Source organism: Perognathus longimembris, chromosome 6, assembly GCF_023159225.1.
Source record: "Perognathus longimembris pacificus isolate PPM17 chromosome 6, ASM2315922v1, whole genome shotgun sequence".
Lineage (NCBI taxonomy): Eukaryota > Metazoa > Chordata > Mammalia > Rodentia > Heteromyidae > Perognathus > Perognathus longimembris.
Window position 1 is genome coordinate 80,638,997 of NC_063166.1, and position 18,660 is coordinate 80,657,656.

Here is an 18,660-nt window from a genome sequence, read left to right on the forward strand (position 1 = left end):
TACCTCCAACTAACCAGCAAAAAATTGAAAGTGGAACTGTGGCGCAAGTGGTAAAGTACCAGTATTGAGCAAAGAAGCTAAGGGTCACCACCCAGGCCCTGAGTTCAAGCCCAGAACTGGAACTGAAAGAAAAATGAATGTGTCAGTAGGTAGAGTGAGGTGTGTAACCTACATACCCCTGTGGGAAGGAGAACAAGGCCCTGCAGCAGTGCTAATTCAGCATTACACCCTTATTATGAGCACTTAGCTCTTTGCTTTTCACTCATAGGCATCGCCACAGTGCAACAGAGAATACATCTCAGCTCTTACCCACTACATGCGTTAAAAAACAAAGTCTTTTACCTGTGTGCGTCCTGAGATGAATATTGAGGTAATAGTTGGAACGGAAAAACTTTCCACAATAACTACACTCCCTCGAGGATGCGAGATGCTTTACTTTTCCTCCACCGTCACTCTTATCTTAAAGCAAAAACAAAAGTTTTTACGTAAGACAGCTTAAGCATGCAAACCAGGCACATTGTCCCAAACCTTCCTGATATAAACATGTTTATTTTAGTGGTGGGGTAGAAACAAAAGCTTTGTTTTCCAGCTTCTTTTGCTCAAGGCTAGTGCTCTACCACTTGAGTCCCAGTTCCACTTCCAGCTTTTTGCTGGTTACTTGATGAGTTTCCTGCTCAGGGTGGCTTTGAACTGCGATCCTCAGATCTCAGCCTGAGTAGCTAAGATTACAGGCACGAGGCACTGGTGCCCAACTCAACTATTTTTTTTTTTTTTTTGCCAGTCACCAGTCCTAGGGCTTGAACTCAGGGCCTGGGCACTGTCCCTGAGCCTCTTTGTGCTCCAGGCTAACGCTCTACCACTTTAGCCACACACAGTACCACTTCTGGCTTTTCCTGTATGTATGTGGTACTGAGGAATGACCCAGGGCTTCGTGCATGCTAGGCAAGCACTCAACCTCTATGCCACATTCCCAGCCCTGAACTTTTATAATGTATGACTTTGTTTTGTGGACACAGTCTGGAAAAACAAACTAGATCACAAACCAGATCAGTTGATGGAAGAAGTAAACCGGCAGCCTCCACCCATCCTCTCCACACGCAGTGTGCAGGACCAGGAGCCCCTGAAGGTGGAGGTGCTCACCACTCGATAATCACTCTTCAGTCAGGGATTTTCAAACTGAGTCAATGTAAATTATCAGCACTCCCAACCTCCAGGAGAAAAATCTTTCTTATCCTAAGATCGTACCAGTTTCCACTAGAGGGCAGCAAGCACAATCTAATCAGGCCAACACCTGGAAGTTTGAGAAAGCAGACTGTGTATACACTCCAAAAGCACCTCATAGGGCAAACTCTACCTCACAGGTCAAAACCTGTCTGTCCCTCACACTAAGGCAGTAGACCTAATGTGCAGGAGCCCACTAGGACTCTAATTAAAAGGTCACCAAGGCCCCAGCCTGTATCTGTCCTCCAACAAATAACTATGATCCTGGTTCAATACCACCATGATTATTCAGTTCTATATACTCCCTACTGCAGATCATATTTACACACATTACAATCAGAACTGACTACAAGTCTGTTCATCTCTTTAAGTTTAGCATAATCAGGGTTGGAGGGCAGGAGGCAACAAGGACATAAACTCAATTAAGAGTTCCCTGCTCCTCCTCCAAGATTCTTCATCCTAAACCCTTACAGCTTACTCATTTTGAAAGGCACCTACCACAAATCCCTTCAATGTAATATACAAAGGATTTCAATCCTCCATTTCACCAGAGCCCACTCTAGGGAAGGGTACAAGAGACAACCCTTGCCCTAAAAAGGAACCAGAAGACGTTCAAAATTAATCATTGACTTTGCTTTTTGATCTTACAAGTAAACCTAAGCCTGTAATCCTAAACTACTCAGGAGGCTGAGAGCTGAGGATTGCGGTTCAGTTCAAAGCCAGCCTGGTCAGCAAAATTCATGAGACTTGTACTTCCATTAACTACCAAAAAGCTGGAAGTGGAGTTATGGCTCAAGTAAGTGGTAGAGAGCCAGCCATGAGCAAAAGAGCTCAGTGACATCACCTGAGTTCAAGCCCCCAAGACAGGCACAAAAAAGAAAATTAAACCTAGCTATGCTCATGCTTTAACTGTAGCTATCTATTCAGGTGGCTGAAATATGAGGATCATAGTTCAAAGCCAACCTGGGCATAAAAGTCTTCCCGGGCCCTGAGTTCAAGCCCAGGGATCAGCGCAAAAAAAAATAAAATAAAAAAAAAACCCAAAGGAAAGGAAGCCAGACTGATAGTTCAGTAAGAGAACCTTGAAACTTGGAAGCAACCTAGCAACACAGATGTAGAAAAATCTATTTCCTGTGTGTCCAAGACCTGTTTCTTCTTCAGCATTTTCCCTGGGTTTACATTTTCTTTAGTCTTGGGCCTCCAACTGTGCATCAGAACATCTGTCACATCATGTCCAAAAAGTTATGAAATGTCTTCATTTTAAAATGAAGGATATGGGGCTGGGAATGTGGCTTAGCAGTGAGGTGCCAGACTTTGAAGTCAGGCCCCACCACGTGAACCCCATTTTAGAATCGAACCCTGAGCCAATCAGATTTGTACCTGTGTTCTAATCTTGCTTGCACAGCTGATTGTTGTAACCTTGTTCTTTGCCTTTATAAGCCCTGTGTAATCACAGCTCGGGGCTTCCTCCTAACCTCCGCTGTGTCGGTGGGTAGGACGAGGCCCGAGTTGGCAGCTCGTTAAATAAAGCCTTGCCTTGCTTTTGCATTTCGGAGTGTCTGAATCTCGGTGGTCTTCTTGGGGGTGGTCTTGCGCTTGGCACAACATTTGGGGGCTCGTCCGGGATAGCCCCAGAGACCCCGAGATCCCAGACTCCGAAGGTAAGAAAACAGCGCTCTTCATTTGTCTTGTCCTGGAATTTGTCTGTTTGTCTGTTTTGCTTTTGCTTATACTTGTAGGGCACGAGTCAGTTTGGTTTTTGGCCAGAACTGACCAGGAGGGCCTCCTAAACGAGACTCAACCCGCCCACCTTGTACTTGGGTCTGCTCCTTCTGCTTATCTGGCAGGAGGTTGTGGGCCAACTTGGGTCCACTCCTCCTGTACCCTGGCAGGAGGTTGTGGGCCAACTTGGGAGATCTCCAACTCGTAACTCGGGTCCACTCCTTCTGCACCCTTGCAGGAGGTTGTGGGCCAACTCGGGTCCACTCCTTCTTGCAGGAGGTTGTGGGCCAACTCGGGTCCACTCCTTCTTGCAGGAGGTTGTGGGCCAACTCGGGTCCATTCCTTCTGCACCCTTGTAGGAGGTTGTGGGCCAGCTTGGGAGATCTCCAGCTTTTCTTAGGCCTGTGTGTTTTCCTCCTTTTGTATTAATTGTTTTGTTTTTGTAGCCTTTTGGAAGAAATTTGGAAGTAAAATTGTCCTAAATAATTATTGCAAAGTGAGAAAAGGAGAATTATGGCTACCAAAATGTTTAATTGCCATTCCAGCTTCTTTGTAGGTTTTTTTGTAACAGTTTCCAGCAGGCCCACAGAGAAGCACAGGTGATTCCTACAAGTTTGTCGAGATCTAATACTGACCCCTTAAGTTCCAGGTAAGAGCATGCTTAAAAACTACTGTGTGGACCACCTTGTTGCTTATAATTGGAGTAAAGTGGCCCCTTATAAGACTCATTGATCTGAATCTGCGGTTCGAAGCCAGCCCGGGCAAAGAAAGGTCCCTGTGAGAGGCTTGTCTCTAATCAGCCAGCAGAGTGCTGGGAATGGAGTAGTGTGGAGCTCAAAAGTGGTACGGTGCTAGTCTTGAGCTGGAGAGCTGAGGGACAGCACTCAGGCCCTGAGTCCAAGTCGAAAGTCACTCCTCCTGGGACAAAAGTGATGGAGCATCCAGAGGCAGTAAGCCACTGCTTGGATGGCAGAGATGGTGTCAGATCCTAGAGTCACTACTGTTGGCCTTTCAAAAGTTAAAGCCGGGAAGTCCTAGAAGAATAGTTCCTAAGCATGCCTTTCCAATGCCCATGTCTGTCTACTGGGCAGGAATTTACCAGTCATCTGTGATAGTGGTTAGTAAGGGTAAGTTTGTCAAATGAGAGGATAGATTAAAATCTCACCCCCCGCATTTACTCAAAGCCCTGACTGGCAGTGAGAAAGCTCATACATCTGTTTAGTAAAGAAAGCTGTAGACCTGAGATTGTGTCCTTATTGAGATCTGTTAAAGGCCTGTCAGCTTGCCAATGCCCCCAATCAACAGATTACTAAAGGAGCTCGCCTCTGTGGGAATAGGCCGGGTGTGTATTGGGAAGTAGATTTCACAGAAATTACAAATATTTGCTAGTTTTTGTAGACACCTTTTCAGGATGGGTTGAAGCCTATCCAACAAAGCATGAGACTGCGAATGTAGTGGCTAAGAAGATCCTGGAAGAAATCCTACCCAGGTATGACTTCCCATCCACCATTGGGTCAGACAACGGACAGGCTTTCGTCTCAAAAGTAAGTCAGGGAATAGCTGCAGCACTGGGGACGGATTGGAAATTGCATTGTGCTTATAGACCCCAGAGTGCAGGACAGGTAGAGAAAATGAATTGGACTCTAAAAGATGTGATTCTGCTTCTGTCCCTACCCCCCATTTATTCAGACCAGGGGACTGAAATCCTAAGAACCATGGTGGAAGGAACCCTAGACGGCATCGCCACTTGGGTTCATTGCTTCCACGCCAGGCCAGCTGACCCCTATGCCCTGGATGACAACTACCGTGGTGGAACATGGGAGGTCTCCAAGCACCGAACTCAGCCGCTTTGCCTTTGCCTCAAGAAAAAAAAAAGTTAGACTGAGACTAAGGTTGTAGGTTCCTGGCTAGGTAAGGTCTACGCCCCTGAGTCAGCCTGAAGAAGTTACAGAAGATGGATGATCTTCACCCATCAGCCCCCCTTTAAAATCAAGGGACCAGAGTTGTTTTTGGGAAGATGAGGCAGGATAAACTAGAGACATGCAAAACAGAGGTACAGAGACTATTCTTGTAAGAAATTGTGACAAGTCCTTTGGTTACTACATTGGGCCCTACTGGCCCATGCCTTACCTCTATGTCATCCCCTAGACATGCAAGCGATTGAAATGGACAGAATGGAGCCATGATTGGCTCCCATGTACCAAAAAGAAAAAGGGGGAAATGAGGTGCCAGACTTTGAAGTCAGGCCCCACCACGTGAACCCCATTTTAGAATCGAACCCTGAGCCAATCAGATTTGTACCTGTGTTCTAATCTTGCTTGCACAGCTGATTGTTGTAACCTTGTTCTTTGCCTTTATAAGCCCTGTGTAATCACAGCTCGGGGCTTCCTCCTAACCTCCGCTGTGTCGGTGGGTAGGACGAGGCCCGAGTTGGCAGCTCGTTAAATAAAGCCTTGCCTTGCTTTTGCATTTCGGAGTGTCTGAATCTCGGTGGTCTTCTTGGGGGTGGTCTTGCGCTTGGCACAACAGCAGCAGAATGCTTGCCCAGCATGCACGAAGCCCTGGGTTCCATTCCTCAGGACCACATACACAGAAAAAGCCAGAAGTGGCGCTGTGGCTCAAGAGGTAGAGTGCTAGCCGTGAGCAAAAAGAAGCTAGGGGCAGTGCTCAGGCCCTGAGTTCAAGCCCCAGGACTGGCAACAAAAACAAAACAAGCAAACAAAAAATAAGTAAATAAAATGAAAGATGTGACATTTCCACCATCACCTGCTTTTTAGTTTTTCAGTGCTAGAGAGGGAACTTTTTACCAAGAGCCTGGGGAGGGAGAAGATGGGTTGTGAGAAACCATTTTGCAAATAGGGAACCAGAGCAAAGAAAGGTTAAGTGGCTGAGAATGGGTCACAAAGCACAGAGACAGATGCAGAACTGATGGCCTACCTGTGGGCACCAGTGAGTGGGCGTCCTGTCCCTAGTGATCCACCCTCCACCTACTAACAGCTCCATCCCTGTCGGGCATCAGGACACCTCACAGGAACCCAAGGTACTGACACTACTAGAAAATCACGGGGCAACTACAGGGCTGTCCTTAAATTGGTGATGCCATTAGCAAAGGTTTTTTCCTATGATTCTGGAAATGAGATTTGAGCTATGCTAAGTGCTGGATGCCTTGTGTCCCAGGAAGAAGCTCAACATATTACTAAACATTTCTGATGGAAGCTAAGGGACCCAAGTCAGTTACATGAACCAGGAAAGAAACCTGAGCGCCAGCTTAGGGAAGCTACTAGTGACAATTCCAGCACACTGTGCTGTCCACATCTTCCTGGGCCACAGAGTTCTCACAAAAACCTGAAATACATCTGCTCTCAGCTCCTGGAAATGATGAGTTCATCATCACTAACCACGTATGTCTCACAGATGGGGTGAAGACCTGTGTTAAACAGCAGAATTCCTACTTAAATATTTCAGGGGGTATGAGACTCAGGTGGACTCCTTTGCCTTAGATCATGCCACCAGGCTACTCATGAGATGTACAAGTACAAGTACAGGTCTCATCTTACATCTATAAATGCCATTGGCATGCTGGCAGGTCTACTGAGCCAGTATGAAGTGAGCTCACAGCACCTAGATTTTTACCAACAAAACATCCCAGTCACTGAAGTACTTGGTACTGGATCCTGGCCACCCAAATGATCACATCACTCAGGTGATCAGAAAGCTAGATGATTGCCCGAGCAAACCCTGGCTCTGCTTGGCAACCCTTCCAATGTCTCCTGTACCCGCAAAGAAGCCTGTCTGAAATAAATGCACAGAAAGTGGGCTTGGCTAAGGCTTGGTCTTATACATGGGGTAAGGAATGAAGGCCAGAATTCATCCTTCCTGACACCACTGCCTTTCTGGGCTAAGCAATTCTCTCATGGAGATCCCTGCTCGCTTAGGCATATGTAGCAACACCAGAAATATCACCAAACATTGCCAGATGTCCCCTGGGGGCTCCAGGTGAAAGAGCCAGGACTGGAGGACGGTTATAGAAGAGACAGATTACAAAAACATGTCTTTGGGAACCAAACATAAAAATGACAGAATTTTCAGAACAAGGAGAAACCCTGACAAGCCAAAACTTTTAACACAACCCCATTATTATACAAATGAGAAGAGGAGGAGGAGCCCGGGAGGTTAAGTGACTCCACATAATGGGACCACCCGTGAGGTGATGAGATACATGTGCCAAGGTGCTTACCCAATTGAAGCCCTTCAGGGAGCCCATCCTCAGATCCATCTTCAGATCCTCCTTCTCCTCGGTCGTCCAGAGTGGGAGCAAGGTCCAGGGAACACGATCCAGGTTGCCTGCCATCCACAGATATGGTGGGTGAGCCAGTATCTGTTCTCCGGTCCTTCTTGTGCACTCGGGAGTGCAGCACCAGCTGGTGGTAGGTCCTGAAGGCTTTGCCACACTCGGAGCAGTGTGTCGGCTTCTCCTTGTTACTGGCCAACTTGGCATCGGCGTCAGCAGAAGGCACTTCCCCACTAGCCTGCCTAGCTTTTTCTTTGTCTTGCGAAAAGCCTGCACAACTGCTTTTATTTGTTTTGGACTTTGCAGACCCTTCTGATTTATTCCCATTCCAGATTTCTCCCAGCTCTTCTTTATCAGAACATGAGTCGTCATTGTCAGTGCTCCCTTCTTGCCCAGGCTCCTTCACCTCCTCCTGGGCGATGGCAACTTTCCCCTTGGTGGCCAACTGCCATGCCTGGTAAGTGGTGAACGGGTCCAGCTGAGGGATGCATGCGGTGGCCTTCCTTGTGGTCTCAGGGTGACACCTGGGTCTTAAATTTAAAAACTGCAGCAGCTCTTCCCTCGGGGATGGGCATTGAGAGGGCGTTCCCTCCTGCCAGGCATCAATCTGTGTGTTGCTGGCAGCACCAGTGGCTTCTTTGGTGTGCACCTTGCTGTGCTCCATTAGATTCTCTTTATTTGGAAAGAGGAAGCCACAAACCATGCAGATTTTGTAAGGCGATGTGATGCTCACAACTGCATGTGCCTGGACCACCTCATTGATGGTGGCCGGGCTGTCCAGGCCCTGTTGCAGCTTGCTCTTGGCACCTGCCTTGCCACTATGGGTCCGCATGTGGTTCTTCAGAAACCAGGGCTCCTTGAACCTCCTGCCACACAAGCTGCAGCCATATGTGAATGAGTCCTTGTGTTTCTTCATGTGCACCTCAACATCAAAAGCCATGCCAAATGTCTGCCCACACACCTCACAGCTCAATTCTTCCTTTTCGATGCAACTTTTGTCCTTCACAGGTTCTGCTCGCACCTGAATTTTATCAAGAGGGCTGAGGTACTCGGCTTCCACACACAGAACGGCCGGCTCACACAGAGTGGGCCGGTGCTGCACAAAGACGTGGTTATTCAGGTCCTCTGACTGTGCGAAGGTCTGGCTGCAGAACATGCAGTCCAAGGGCATGTAGTCTTCTATCTGGATTATGCTTTTCTCCTGACAGGCTCGGAAAGGAACCATGGCAGCCCCTTTGAATGACACGGCATCATCCACCTCCATCTGGGTACCAAGAGACCCCCGGACAACTTCTGGCCCATCTATGTACATCATGAGGGACTGAGTTGGCATGTTTCCTGTTGCTTGAGGACAGGATATAAACCAAGAGTCAATGTATCACCGGAGAACTCCTGGGGTTGGAATAAGGCCACTTGGAAGACTTGTCTCGCACCTCAGCAGCTCCTGTCCCCTCCAAGACTAGGGCCAATACGTACGACACAGTTCAAGAGAAAGCATCTAACTTATCCTCCCAAGTTTGGAGAAGCTTAGTGATGTCACTTGCTACTCGCAGGATGCAGAGAAAACCCTACACTGTGCCTTACATAGTACTCAGCACAAGTATTAGTTCCATTGAATCTTCACTGACTGAGCAAGAAGTCAATCCCTACAATGTGAACACCAGGTTTCCAGAACCTAGGGAGGGGGCGGGGGTGGGGAGAGATAAAAACAGTTAAGAATGCTAGAAAAGAGAAGGCATTCTGAGTCAAATGGCCTACTGCATACAGAGGGACCTCGTTCAACTGCCTCATATCTACCTCATATCCAGTTAAATATGTCTGTTAATTAAACAAGCAACATTCTGCCTAGTCAGTACATGTATTAAATCAATGAACAGAATTTCATCCAATCAAGAAACTAAAAGCCAGGCATCAGTGGCTCACACCTATAATCCTAGCTACTTGAACAAGGCTGAGACCTGCCTCTGAAGTAGCTAGGATTGTGGTCCAAAGCCAGCCTGGACAGAAGTCATGGGATTCCTATTTCCAATTAATCATCAAAAAGATCAAAGTGAAGATAAGATGTGGCTCAAGTGGTAGAGTGCCAGCCTTGAGCAAAAAGCTAAGGGATATAGCACCTTGACCTTAAATTTAAGCTCAAGCCCAAGTACCAGCACAGAGGAGGGGAGGGAGGAGGGGAGGGAAAGGAAAAGGAAAGGAAAAAGAAAAGGGTACTTTAACATGTGGTACTTCGTACTTCACTCTTAAATTTAAACATCAAATAAGTTGAGTGTAGTGTGCACAAGGGACACTGACAGGAATACTGGGACCCTATCTACACACACACGCGCACACACGTCAAGTATAAAGACCAGTTACCATATTCTGAATGCCACTACAATGTGAGTGCACATCTATCAGCCTCCCATACTGCAAGCGTCAAGTATAAAGACCAGTTACCATATTCTGAATGCCACTACAATGTGAGTGCACATCTATCAGCCTCCCATACTGCAAGCGTCAAGTATAAAGACCAGTTACCATATTCTGAATGCCACTACAATGTGAGTGCACATCTATCAGCCTCCCATACTGCAAGCTGTAAGAGTGGAAAAAGATGACATGAAACCACATCTTCAAGCCAAGTGGTTTTCTACATACCTACAGACAAGGCCCAAAAAACATGCTACAAATTAGGAACCATCCCCAAAATCTTCATGGGAGAAATGTATCGCCTCAGCATGGTACCAGTCCTGGCAGAGTGCACTGGACAGATCTGGCTCTCTGCATATCATGAACTGCAGTCCACTGTTCAGCAAGCATCACACATCAGGCATCCCAGTCCAAACAACAAGGAAATGTGCAAACAAAACCTGTACTTAGTGAATGTACATACTCATGATAAAATCCACAACAGAGCTGTTTCTATGTGGTTTAGTTTTTCACCAGAAAACAGGTTTTATCATCTTTTTAACCTGTATCTCCCATTATGGCTGGCCTGAAGGAAAAAGGCTTGCTTTATGTAGCTCTGCAGGCCCTGATGGAGAGGTTGATTTTCACTCAGAGAATTAACCTCTCAGGTCAATACTTTCCCCTTTATGGCACACGGACAACCTGCCTTTCAACGCTGCCAGCTACTTCAACACTTAAAGTCAGTTAATTCTACCCAAGGAAACAAACACAAGCAAACTGCTGCCCCCCACTGTCATCAGTGTGAAAGGAGAAAGCTGTCCTTCAATCCAGCTCCTCCAAGCTGGGACTGTATGCGTTCCTTTCTTCATTTCTTTCTCCCTGCTGATCTTTAGTTCTGAATAAGCTAGAGATGTAACATTAAGCTGTTCTACAGCAGTTCTACCTAAGACTCCAGAGCAAGGCTTACGTAAAGAAAACACTGGAATTTTATCCCCATTTGTACCTTTCCTCTGTTGTAATCACAATGCAGGATAAACACATAGGCTGGATACCTGCCTGGGTCATACATAATACAGCCCAATCCAGAGACCTGAGTTCCAGTCAGCCTCACCACCACACCCATGCATGCCCCGGGCCACATCTTAACAGAAGAACTAAGGCATGCATTCTAGAAAACACTTTACAGATAGACCAACAATTCCGGAGAAAATAATTCACTGAGTTCTATACCAAGCCACAAGGATTAATTTCAATAAAGATCACCATTTATATGTTGGATGTGTGGCTCGAGCAGTAGAATACCAGTCTGGCAAGCACAAGATCCTAGGTTCGAATCTAAGTGCCTTCAAAAACAAAGAAAACACATTATCATTTTAAGATCCTGTCCTCTTTTTAAATGCTAAAGTAGCTAAGACAAAGTGGAGGTTACAGACTGTAATTTTGTGTTGTTTTGAATGTCCTTAAATTAGCAAAATCAAAGTCAGCTTAGGGCAGGCCTCAACCTTTTTATTTTTTTTCTTAAATGAAATTTGGCTGGGCTAAGAGTATAGCTCAATGATAGGAACTAGTTTAATCCTCAGCACAGTAGGTGGGTGAAGGGGGGGAAAAACCCTGGCTCACTGTTCTATGTACAATTTAGGGTAGAAGCCTCACTTCCCTTAATGTTCTGGCAGCACTGGGAGAGGCCTACTTTTCCTTCGGCACCAAGGTTGTAGTAGAAATACGTGGAGCCCTCTGCCTTCCCACCAAGCACTATACTCCAAAAATCCAAGGCAGTCTAGTTCCAATGCTCGTCTCTGAAATCCTCAACTATCTGCAGTAAGAGTAAGAAGCTAGCAAGAAGTTTGCCATCATCTCTAAGATAAAACTCTAGATCCCTTCCCCGAGGGTAGGGGAACACAAGGCACAGCGGGAACAGTGCTAGGAAAAAGAGGGAGGAGAGTTCCAGCCCTGCCATGACCCACCAAACAAACAAGCAGGACCTGCTACAGAAATCTGCTATGGGTCTGAACTTACTTGGAAACGACAAAACTCTTAAACGTTAAAAAAAAAAAAACCCACAGATTTCTTAAGCTCTAAAGCAACCAATAGTTTAAACTACATATACACCATTTTAAACTAACAGGCTAAGCAAAAATCCTTAAAATGGCTGTAATAAATACCTAAACAATCAGAAATAACAACAAAAATTCTAATGTAATTAACTAATAATAAACCCCTAGTCCAAATAAAGGAAGTATACACAGCCCTCTCAGAAACCCCCAGGCTCTCTTCTAAGCACAGAAGCAACAGTAAGTCCGGAGGCCCCTGATAAAAAGAATTGGTCTTTCTTAACAAAGAAGTGAGGGAATATACCACCCTACAATCCAAATGCTCTTACTGGGCAGGACAGTGAACATTCAGAAAACACCAGTCTTATTGAAAGGTAGTTTGCAAAATCACTTTGTGTTTAAAATAGCTGAAAACCTCTGCTCAGAGGTAAACAGTTACCCTGCCAGCCATATGCCCAAAGCATCCAAGTCAGGTGGTCATTCAATACAAACCTTATGTTTTGAGACAATACTAGGACTTAATTTACTACGTGATTACTGAGTTACCTTTTTTAATGTACTACAACATAATCTTTGAAATTCAGTAAGAATATTTACATTACTACCTAGACACTGATTTGGGATGAAAGCTACTCTAAGGTCTATCCCTACCGGGAGACTGTAAATTAGCAAACATTAATCACACATTGCTTAATGAAAAGTGTGCTAAGTTGTGCTAAGTACAACAAATTAGGTGACCATCACCTTCCTGGCAGTGACTCTTCTTTGGAAAATAGTATTCTTTACATACAAGTTCTATGTTACACCACCTTTAGAAAGCAGTAAGATATTCAAAGTCACCAAACACTGTCAAATTAAAAACACACATAAAAATTCTATTCATCTCTACTTTTTTCCAAATTAGCACTATGCCCAAATCTGTGGTTATTTAGTAACTGAAGTTAAGACTGCTAGTCTCTGGCCAATTCATTTGAATCCTTAAAACTATAAGATTACTTCCAAGTTCTGGTTATGAAACTCATAAGCCTCCTGTGAGTTTTTCTTCTACATTCACACACACTGTATTTCCCTAATCCCAGTCCTCAGAGTAGTTACTGGACAGAAGCAATCCAAACCTGTAACCTCACACTCTCAACTCTCCTGCAAGAAAATCACCAAGTCACACAGAACTTCCCTTATAACCTGTGGGAAAAGATGCTTGACAGAAGTTGACAGAAAATGATTTAATTAAAGTTTAAATTCAGTATTACAACACAAATCCCCATATACTTTAAACAAAAACCTGCTCCAAGGCCAAAAACGTAGGGAAAGCCAGGGGAAAATAATCTCATTTTCTGAAAACTACATAAACATACTCAGCTCAACAGAATGAGATGAAAATACCACAAAAATCATAGTTAGAAACTGCCCGATTCACCCAGGTCAGTTTGGCTCTGCCAAAGATTCTTCCTAAGAACTTAGAACGACAGACACCCTTCATTTTACTTTCAGTATTATCAATGCTGACAGTCTTCTGCCAACTCCATCTTGATGTGGAAGATCCACAAGGGAAATAAACTTAATTTTTAACTAGGCAAGGTTAAGCACTGCAATCAGTTGAGTTTCTGCTAGTATTACTTTTACACCGAGAGTATAATCATAAACATTTTGAAAACTGACAGAACTGTGTCTAAGGGAAAACAAAACTTGAGGAAATGAAAGAGCCTCGCTGTTGTAGCACCCTCCTTCACCTGTTCCTCAACCTACAGAGCAATGCTGGCAGTGTTTCTCTGTGTGTCACACAAGCCAACACATGTAGATGAGCAGTAACTGCCCATTACACTGCACCATATTCACACTGGACTTCCTTCAGGCCAGGAGTGTCTAAATTAAAGCAATCCAACCAAATGCAAGTTAAACAGAGGCTCAGGAAACACAGGCCTAGGATCTTTCCTTACTATCTAAATGTTCCCCTTCCCCAAATACTAAAACAAAAAGTAAAAGTTAATGTCTAGTCAAGTTACCTGCTTGCTTTCCAAATGAATGGGGGGGAGGGGAGAAATCCTCTTCTAGTTAGTAATAACAATCACTATTCAGGCCACTTATATACTAATTTATCATACTATCAAACAGAAAAAGTAACTGTTTTTAAGTTATCTGGATTTGACAGAGGTAGGACAGGGGGAAAAAAATTCCTAATGCTGACTCGACAAAAAAACCTGTATATGTCTGTCACTCAATCCATTTAACTCCAGGTTAAAGTAATGAACACAGAAACACCACACAGCCTATGAACCCCAGCCTGACTGGGGCAGGCCAGGTCACAAACTAAGCAAGCTTCCAACCAAAGCTAGGGAGCTAAACCCACTTGGTTCTACAATTTACTCAGCTATCTATTCAAGGTTAGTACTTAATTTTATTTCTCAACTTTATCATAAAATTACCAAACTGGTCCCAAATTTCCAGTAACTCAGTTATGTGGGTACGTTGGGCAGGATGTTTACAGCACTGTCAACAAGTGTCCAAATGCAGAATTCTTTAAGGAACATTCCAGTGTTAATATAAAATTGATTTTGATTTGTGGTGGCAACTGGCTGATGTGGGGGTGGATGGGGGTCACCTCCCTATTTATTTGGAAGACAGATGTATGTAAAGAACCAGCTTGCTCACAGGGGCTGAGGACTTTAGAATGGCCCTCCTTCCACTTCCTTAAAGACAGATTTCTATCTGGCCTCATGGTCTAAATTCAAAACCCTTTGCCCCACATAGCATTGTAAATGTGTCCAAATGTACTATGGCTAGGAACAATAATCGACTTCACCTTAACCTAAAAAGCCAGCATTTCAGGAGAGTTTTGACACTGCCCTAGGGGGAGTCCATTAAATCAGGCTCCACAACCTGGCTTCCCTAGCTGCTGTCTTTGTGTAATAGTACAGTCTTTCCTCCCCACGTGCCTGTGTTCAAACTAGTTAACACCCCTCCCCCCAAAATCTGGAGATGGGGTGTAGAAGGAAGGCTCCTCTATTGTCACAAAGTTAATTTACATGCTGAACTAAAAACCCTTCACTGTTCAGAACATTTGGTATGACTAGGATTCTTTTAACTCAGTTTTGGTAGCTGTTCTGTATAAACTTTCCAGGCTTTTATTTTTTAATACTCTAGTGATTTTAAAAATTATTCTACATATTTGACAGTAATGATTTAACTTAAAATCTCTTTACACTCATTTTAATGACTGGCATTTGGATTGCCACACTGTCTCATGGTTTTCATTCTTATTTATCAATTCTAAGGCTTGTAAAACTACAGCCACTGTTCAGTATTTATTAACAACTGTTCAACTTTTCAACTTCTTAAACACACTTCAACAGATTTAAACTCAGATGGGAAATTAGGAATCATTTTAACACATCATATCCAACAACCTCAAATGTACAACCAAAACATGAGACACTCTGAACTGTTTCCTGAGCAAGTAGAGACAAAGCTTCATATGAAACATCTGTAAAAGCACCATTAATTTTCAGAAGAGTCAGAAAAATGTAGATCCCTTTTTAAACTGGTAGGCTTTAGGCAGTCAAGGGTCATTAAAGCTACTCACTCCAAAGTTCTTATCAACCAAGATCATGTTTGTGACAACTGTGCAAAAAGAATGTAACTTGGCAAAGTGGAAAATGGTCCATCTTTGGGACACCCAAGGCTCTAATCAAGCTTCTCAGAACAGAGTGCAGCGGCTGGAGAGGGCAACCCGCTGGGGTAAAAACACCATTTCCTAAGACCTGATGTTAAGGGAGCGAGGTGATTAGCACTTAACCAGTGCCCAAGAAGATAGAGACTCCATGTCCGCCATTGTTGCCTTAATTATTTCATCAGTGCATAAGTGACTTGATTAAGTCTTATTTTCAGATTTCCTCTAAAACAAGTCCCTTGGAAGGGGATTAGGGGCTCCTAGTACTGTACTCCCTGAGTTTCACTGCCAAAAATGGGGGATTACAAAGAGAATGCAAATCTTCCCTCACCTAAAAGAAAGGAAGCCCGAGTCATAGCTTTCACTCCCCTTTTCCTCCCCAACCACCTGGAGGGGGAAAAAATTGAGATACTTATGACACTTATATTAAAATAGATTCTTCAGCATAAAGGGGGAAATTTTTCGAAATGGTCTCTTACTTCCTTTTTTTTTAACTAAGAAGTGAAAGAAGATAACATGAATCCAAGGCAACTGCTATAACAGCGATCTCACAAGTTATTAAAAACAACAAGGGTCCAAATGCCAAGTGGCGGAAGGTGTGCTGAGGCTGGACAGTGGGAGGCCAAGGTGTCCTTTCACTGTGAAAAGGCAGCAAGGGTCCCTCTTACTTCCTCCTCCTGTATGCAAATGAAGGTACAGTTCTAAAGGGCAGCCTTCCACCACACAGTGAGTCTCCAACGGCCAGATTACTAACCCCATTCTAACAATCCAAATACACTACAAATCTGCATTGTAACAACTGACACTGGGTTTTCTAAGTTCCTCCTTCTTGACTCTTAATACTTCTGTAACTGAATATAACTGTCAGTAATTTGGGAGATGGGGGTCACTTGAACTAAAACAGGAGGATTAAAGAAAGAAACCAAAACAGTACACTACAGACTCCAGAACTCAGAACAGTATCTAAAATAAACATGACTTCTCGGAAGGAAAAAAAAAAGTCATCCACCATTAAGGACACACCTTAAAAGTTCTTAGCACACATTAACTAAGCAAGCACAAACTAGTGGTTTAACTGTTGTATTCTGGAGACATAAAGCAATTAGATTTTTCTGCACTTGTCACTACAGACACACAAAGGCTTTAAAGAAACTAGACCTATTATTACTCATCCTAAAGGCCTTAAAAAACTTCGCATTATACAGTCTGATTTGTGATCAATCAAGTCAAGTCTCTCCACTTCAGGGGAAAAGTACAGTAAATGAGAGCTGACTGAGCATCGTTCCCACATACAAAGAGAAGGTGAATAGCCCCTAGAGACCCCTACCTACTGGCCAGGCCTGCACGGCAGCTGTCGTTACCCTGCCTCTCCTTTTGTTGAGCTTAATCTCATGTCAAGTCATTCAGCCAACTCAAAAGGGATGAAGACATAATTGAATCAACCTGAACTAAATCAGACTAGGCTTCTTCAAACATACAGCTTAATGGTTCCAAACCATCCACCAAACCAGGAAACTGGCAAGGCCCATTCAGAGGTACATAAGGTGGCCAGCAACACACGACCCCGAACTGGCTCAGGGCCCCACTGCAGCCTCCATTTCTTTAATACCTGCTTAGGAATGCCCAAGCCTTCCAGGCCTATGGGCTGATTCAGAAAGATAAGTCGAGGCTCAACAAACTTCAAAATGGAACAACAACACGCTTGAAACGACCACCCTTTCCTTGGGACAAAAAGAGGGGGAAGGGGAGGTTTCCGCTGATCTAGTATGGCAGACTTCTGGTGGCCTGGGCTGCTCCCAGTAACCCAAGCTTTTGGAGAAATTCACCGCCTGATCTCCCCAACCCTCACTCCGACCCACCAGCCAAGAATGCGCTTCCCGTCCTCCGTGGCCCTGCCCCATCCCAAAATGTGGGTCCCCGGAACCTAGGCATCCCCAAAAACCCAGTTCGGTCCCCCGCGGCACGGCACACCGTCCCGTGCGTTGGGGTTCGGGAGCAATCATGGGTGAAGAGGACTCAGCCTCCCAAACAGAGCGGTTTCTCCACTCGGCGCCTCCCGACACAAACTTCCTTTAGGAAGAAAGCGAGCACTTTGGGGCAGACGCGTCCCGACCCCTAGGGGCCCCGGGAGTGGCCGGTGCTGGCCTCGCTGGCCCTCCCCCAAGCTGCAGAGGCGCTTTGAGACTTCAGGACCCACGACTGCACTTTGGGGGGCAAAAGAAATATGTAAAAGAAGAAAGCCCACGCCACCTTATCACACAGCCAGGAAACGCAGTCTGAGCGCGGCAGGGTGAGGACCGGCAGGAGCCGGGGCGGCCCGGGGCTCCGTGGACGCGGGCGCGGGGCGGGCGGCGACCCCCGCCGCGGCCCCCGTGGACGCGCCCCCGCCCGGCCCGGGCGCACCGCGGGCCATTGTCTGCGGGGACGCCTGCGAGGACGCATTATTTTGGCTGTTTCCAACTTGCCGCCCCCCTCGGGGCCACCGCGGGTGCCCGCGCCCGCCCCCCGCCGCCGGCGCGGGGACCCGCCGGCGGGCCACCAACTTTTCCCAGGACCCCTCCGCCCGCCGGGCCCCGCTCCGAGGCCGGGGAGCGGGCGACCCCCGGGCGTGTGTGGTGGCTGACACGGTGCACCGCCGGGCCCGCACCGCGCCGGTGGGGAGGGGGCGCCCGAGAGCGGAAGCGGCGCGAAGCGGGGCGCGGACGGGACGCTCGCGGGGCCGGGGCTCCCGGGCGCCCCTTTACCTGGGCCGGCTCCGCGGCCGCGCCTCCCTCCGCGGCGCCGCGCTGCAGCGGCCCCGAGAGCCGCCGGGTTTGAATGAGGAGCGGCGCGGCGGGGGCGGGGAGGGAGGCGACGCGAGTTCCTCAGCCTTTTGTGCGGGCACCTCCCGGAGCCCGCGCCCGCACCCGGCCCCCCTCAAGACTCGGGGGCACCGGCTGAGGGGCGGGGGGCGCGAAGCCGCCCCGCCGGGACGCCGCAGGGGCCTGGCGCCCGGAAGACCCTCCCCCGAAAAAAGAGCGCCCCCACTCCCACCGCCCCCGCCCCCGCCGGAGGGTTGGGGGGCCGGGCTCACCTCAGGCGCGGGGCTAAGGTGAGCGGGGCGGGGTGCGCACGGGGCAAAGGCGCGGGCGCCCCCTACTCGTCCGCGCGGGGACAGTGCAGGCGCGGGGGTCCCTAGAGCCGCCCGGCGCGGCGCGGCGCGTCCGGCGCTGGGGGACTGTTGGGTCAGAAAGTGCTCGGAGCAGCTGTTGCGCCCGCCCCCAGCCCCGCCGCTCCGACGCCCCGCCTCCGGCCTCCACTGGCCGCGCGGCCCCGCC

At 46.8% G+C, this 18,660-nt stretch overlaps 1 protein-coding gene across 4 annotated transcripts in view; it reads right to left on the reverse strand.

Annotated features, from left to right (window-relative positions):
* Znf217 (zinc finger protein 217) overlaps window positions 1-18,660 on the reverse strand; it is a 43,427-nt gene that overhangs the window by 5,933 nt on the left and 18,834 nt on the right. For 2 of the 4 annotated variants that reach the window (XM_048349637.1, XM_048349639.1), the window contains 2 exons: window positions 7,181-8,909; window positions 343-459 (listed from right to left, as the gene is read on the reverse strand). In XM_048349637.1, the coding sequence (XP_048205594.1) occupies window positions 343-459; window positions 7,181-8,567 (1,504 nt within the window). In that variant the 5' untranslated portion in view covers window positions 8,568-8,909. Of the gene's footprint in view, window positions 1-342; window positions 460-7,180; window positions 8,910-18,416; window positions 18,567-18,660 lie in introns of those variants that run through there. The other 2 variants (XM_048349636.1, XM_048349640.1) reach the window with 2 other exon arrangements.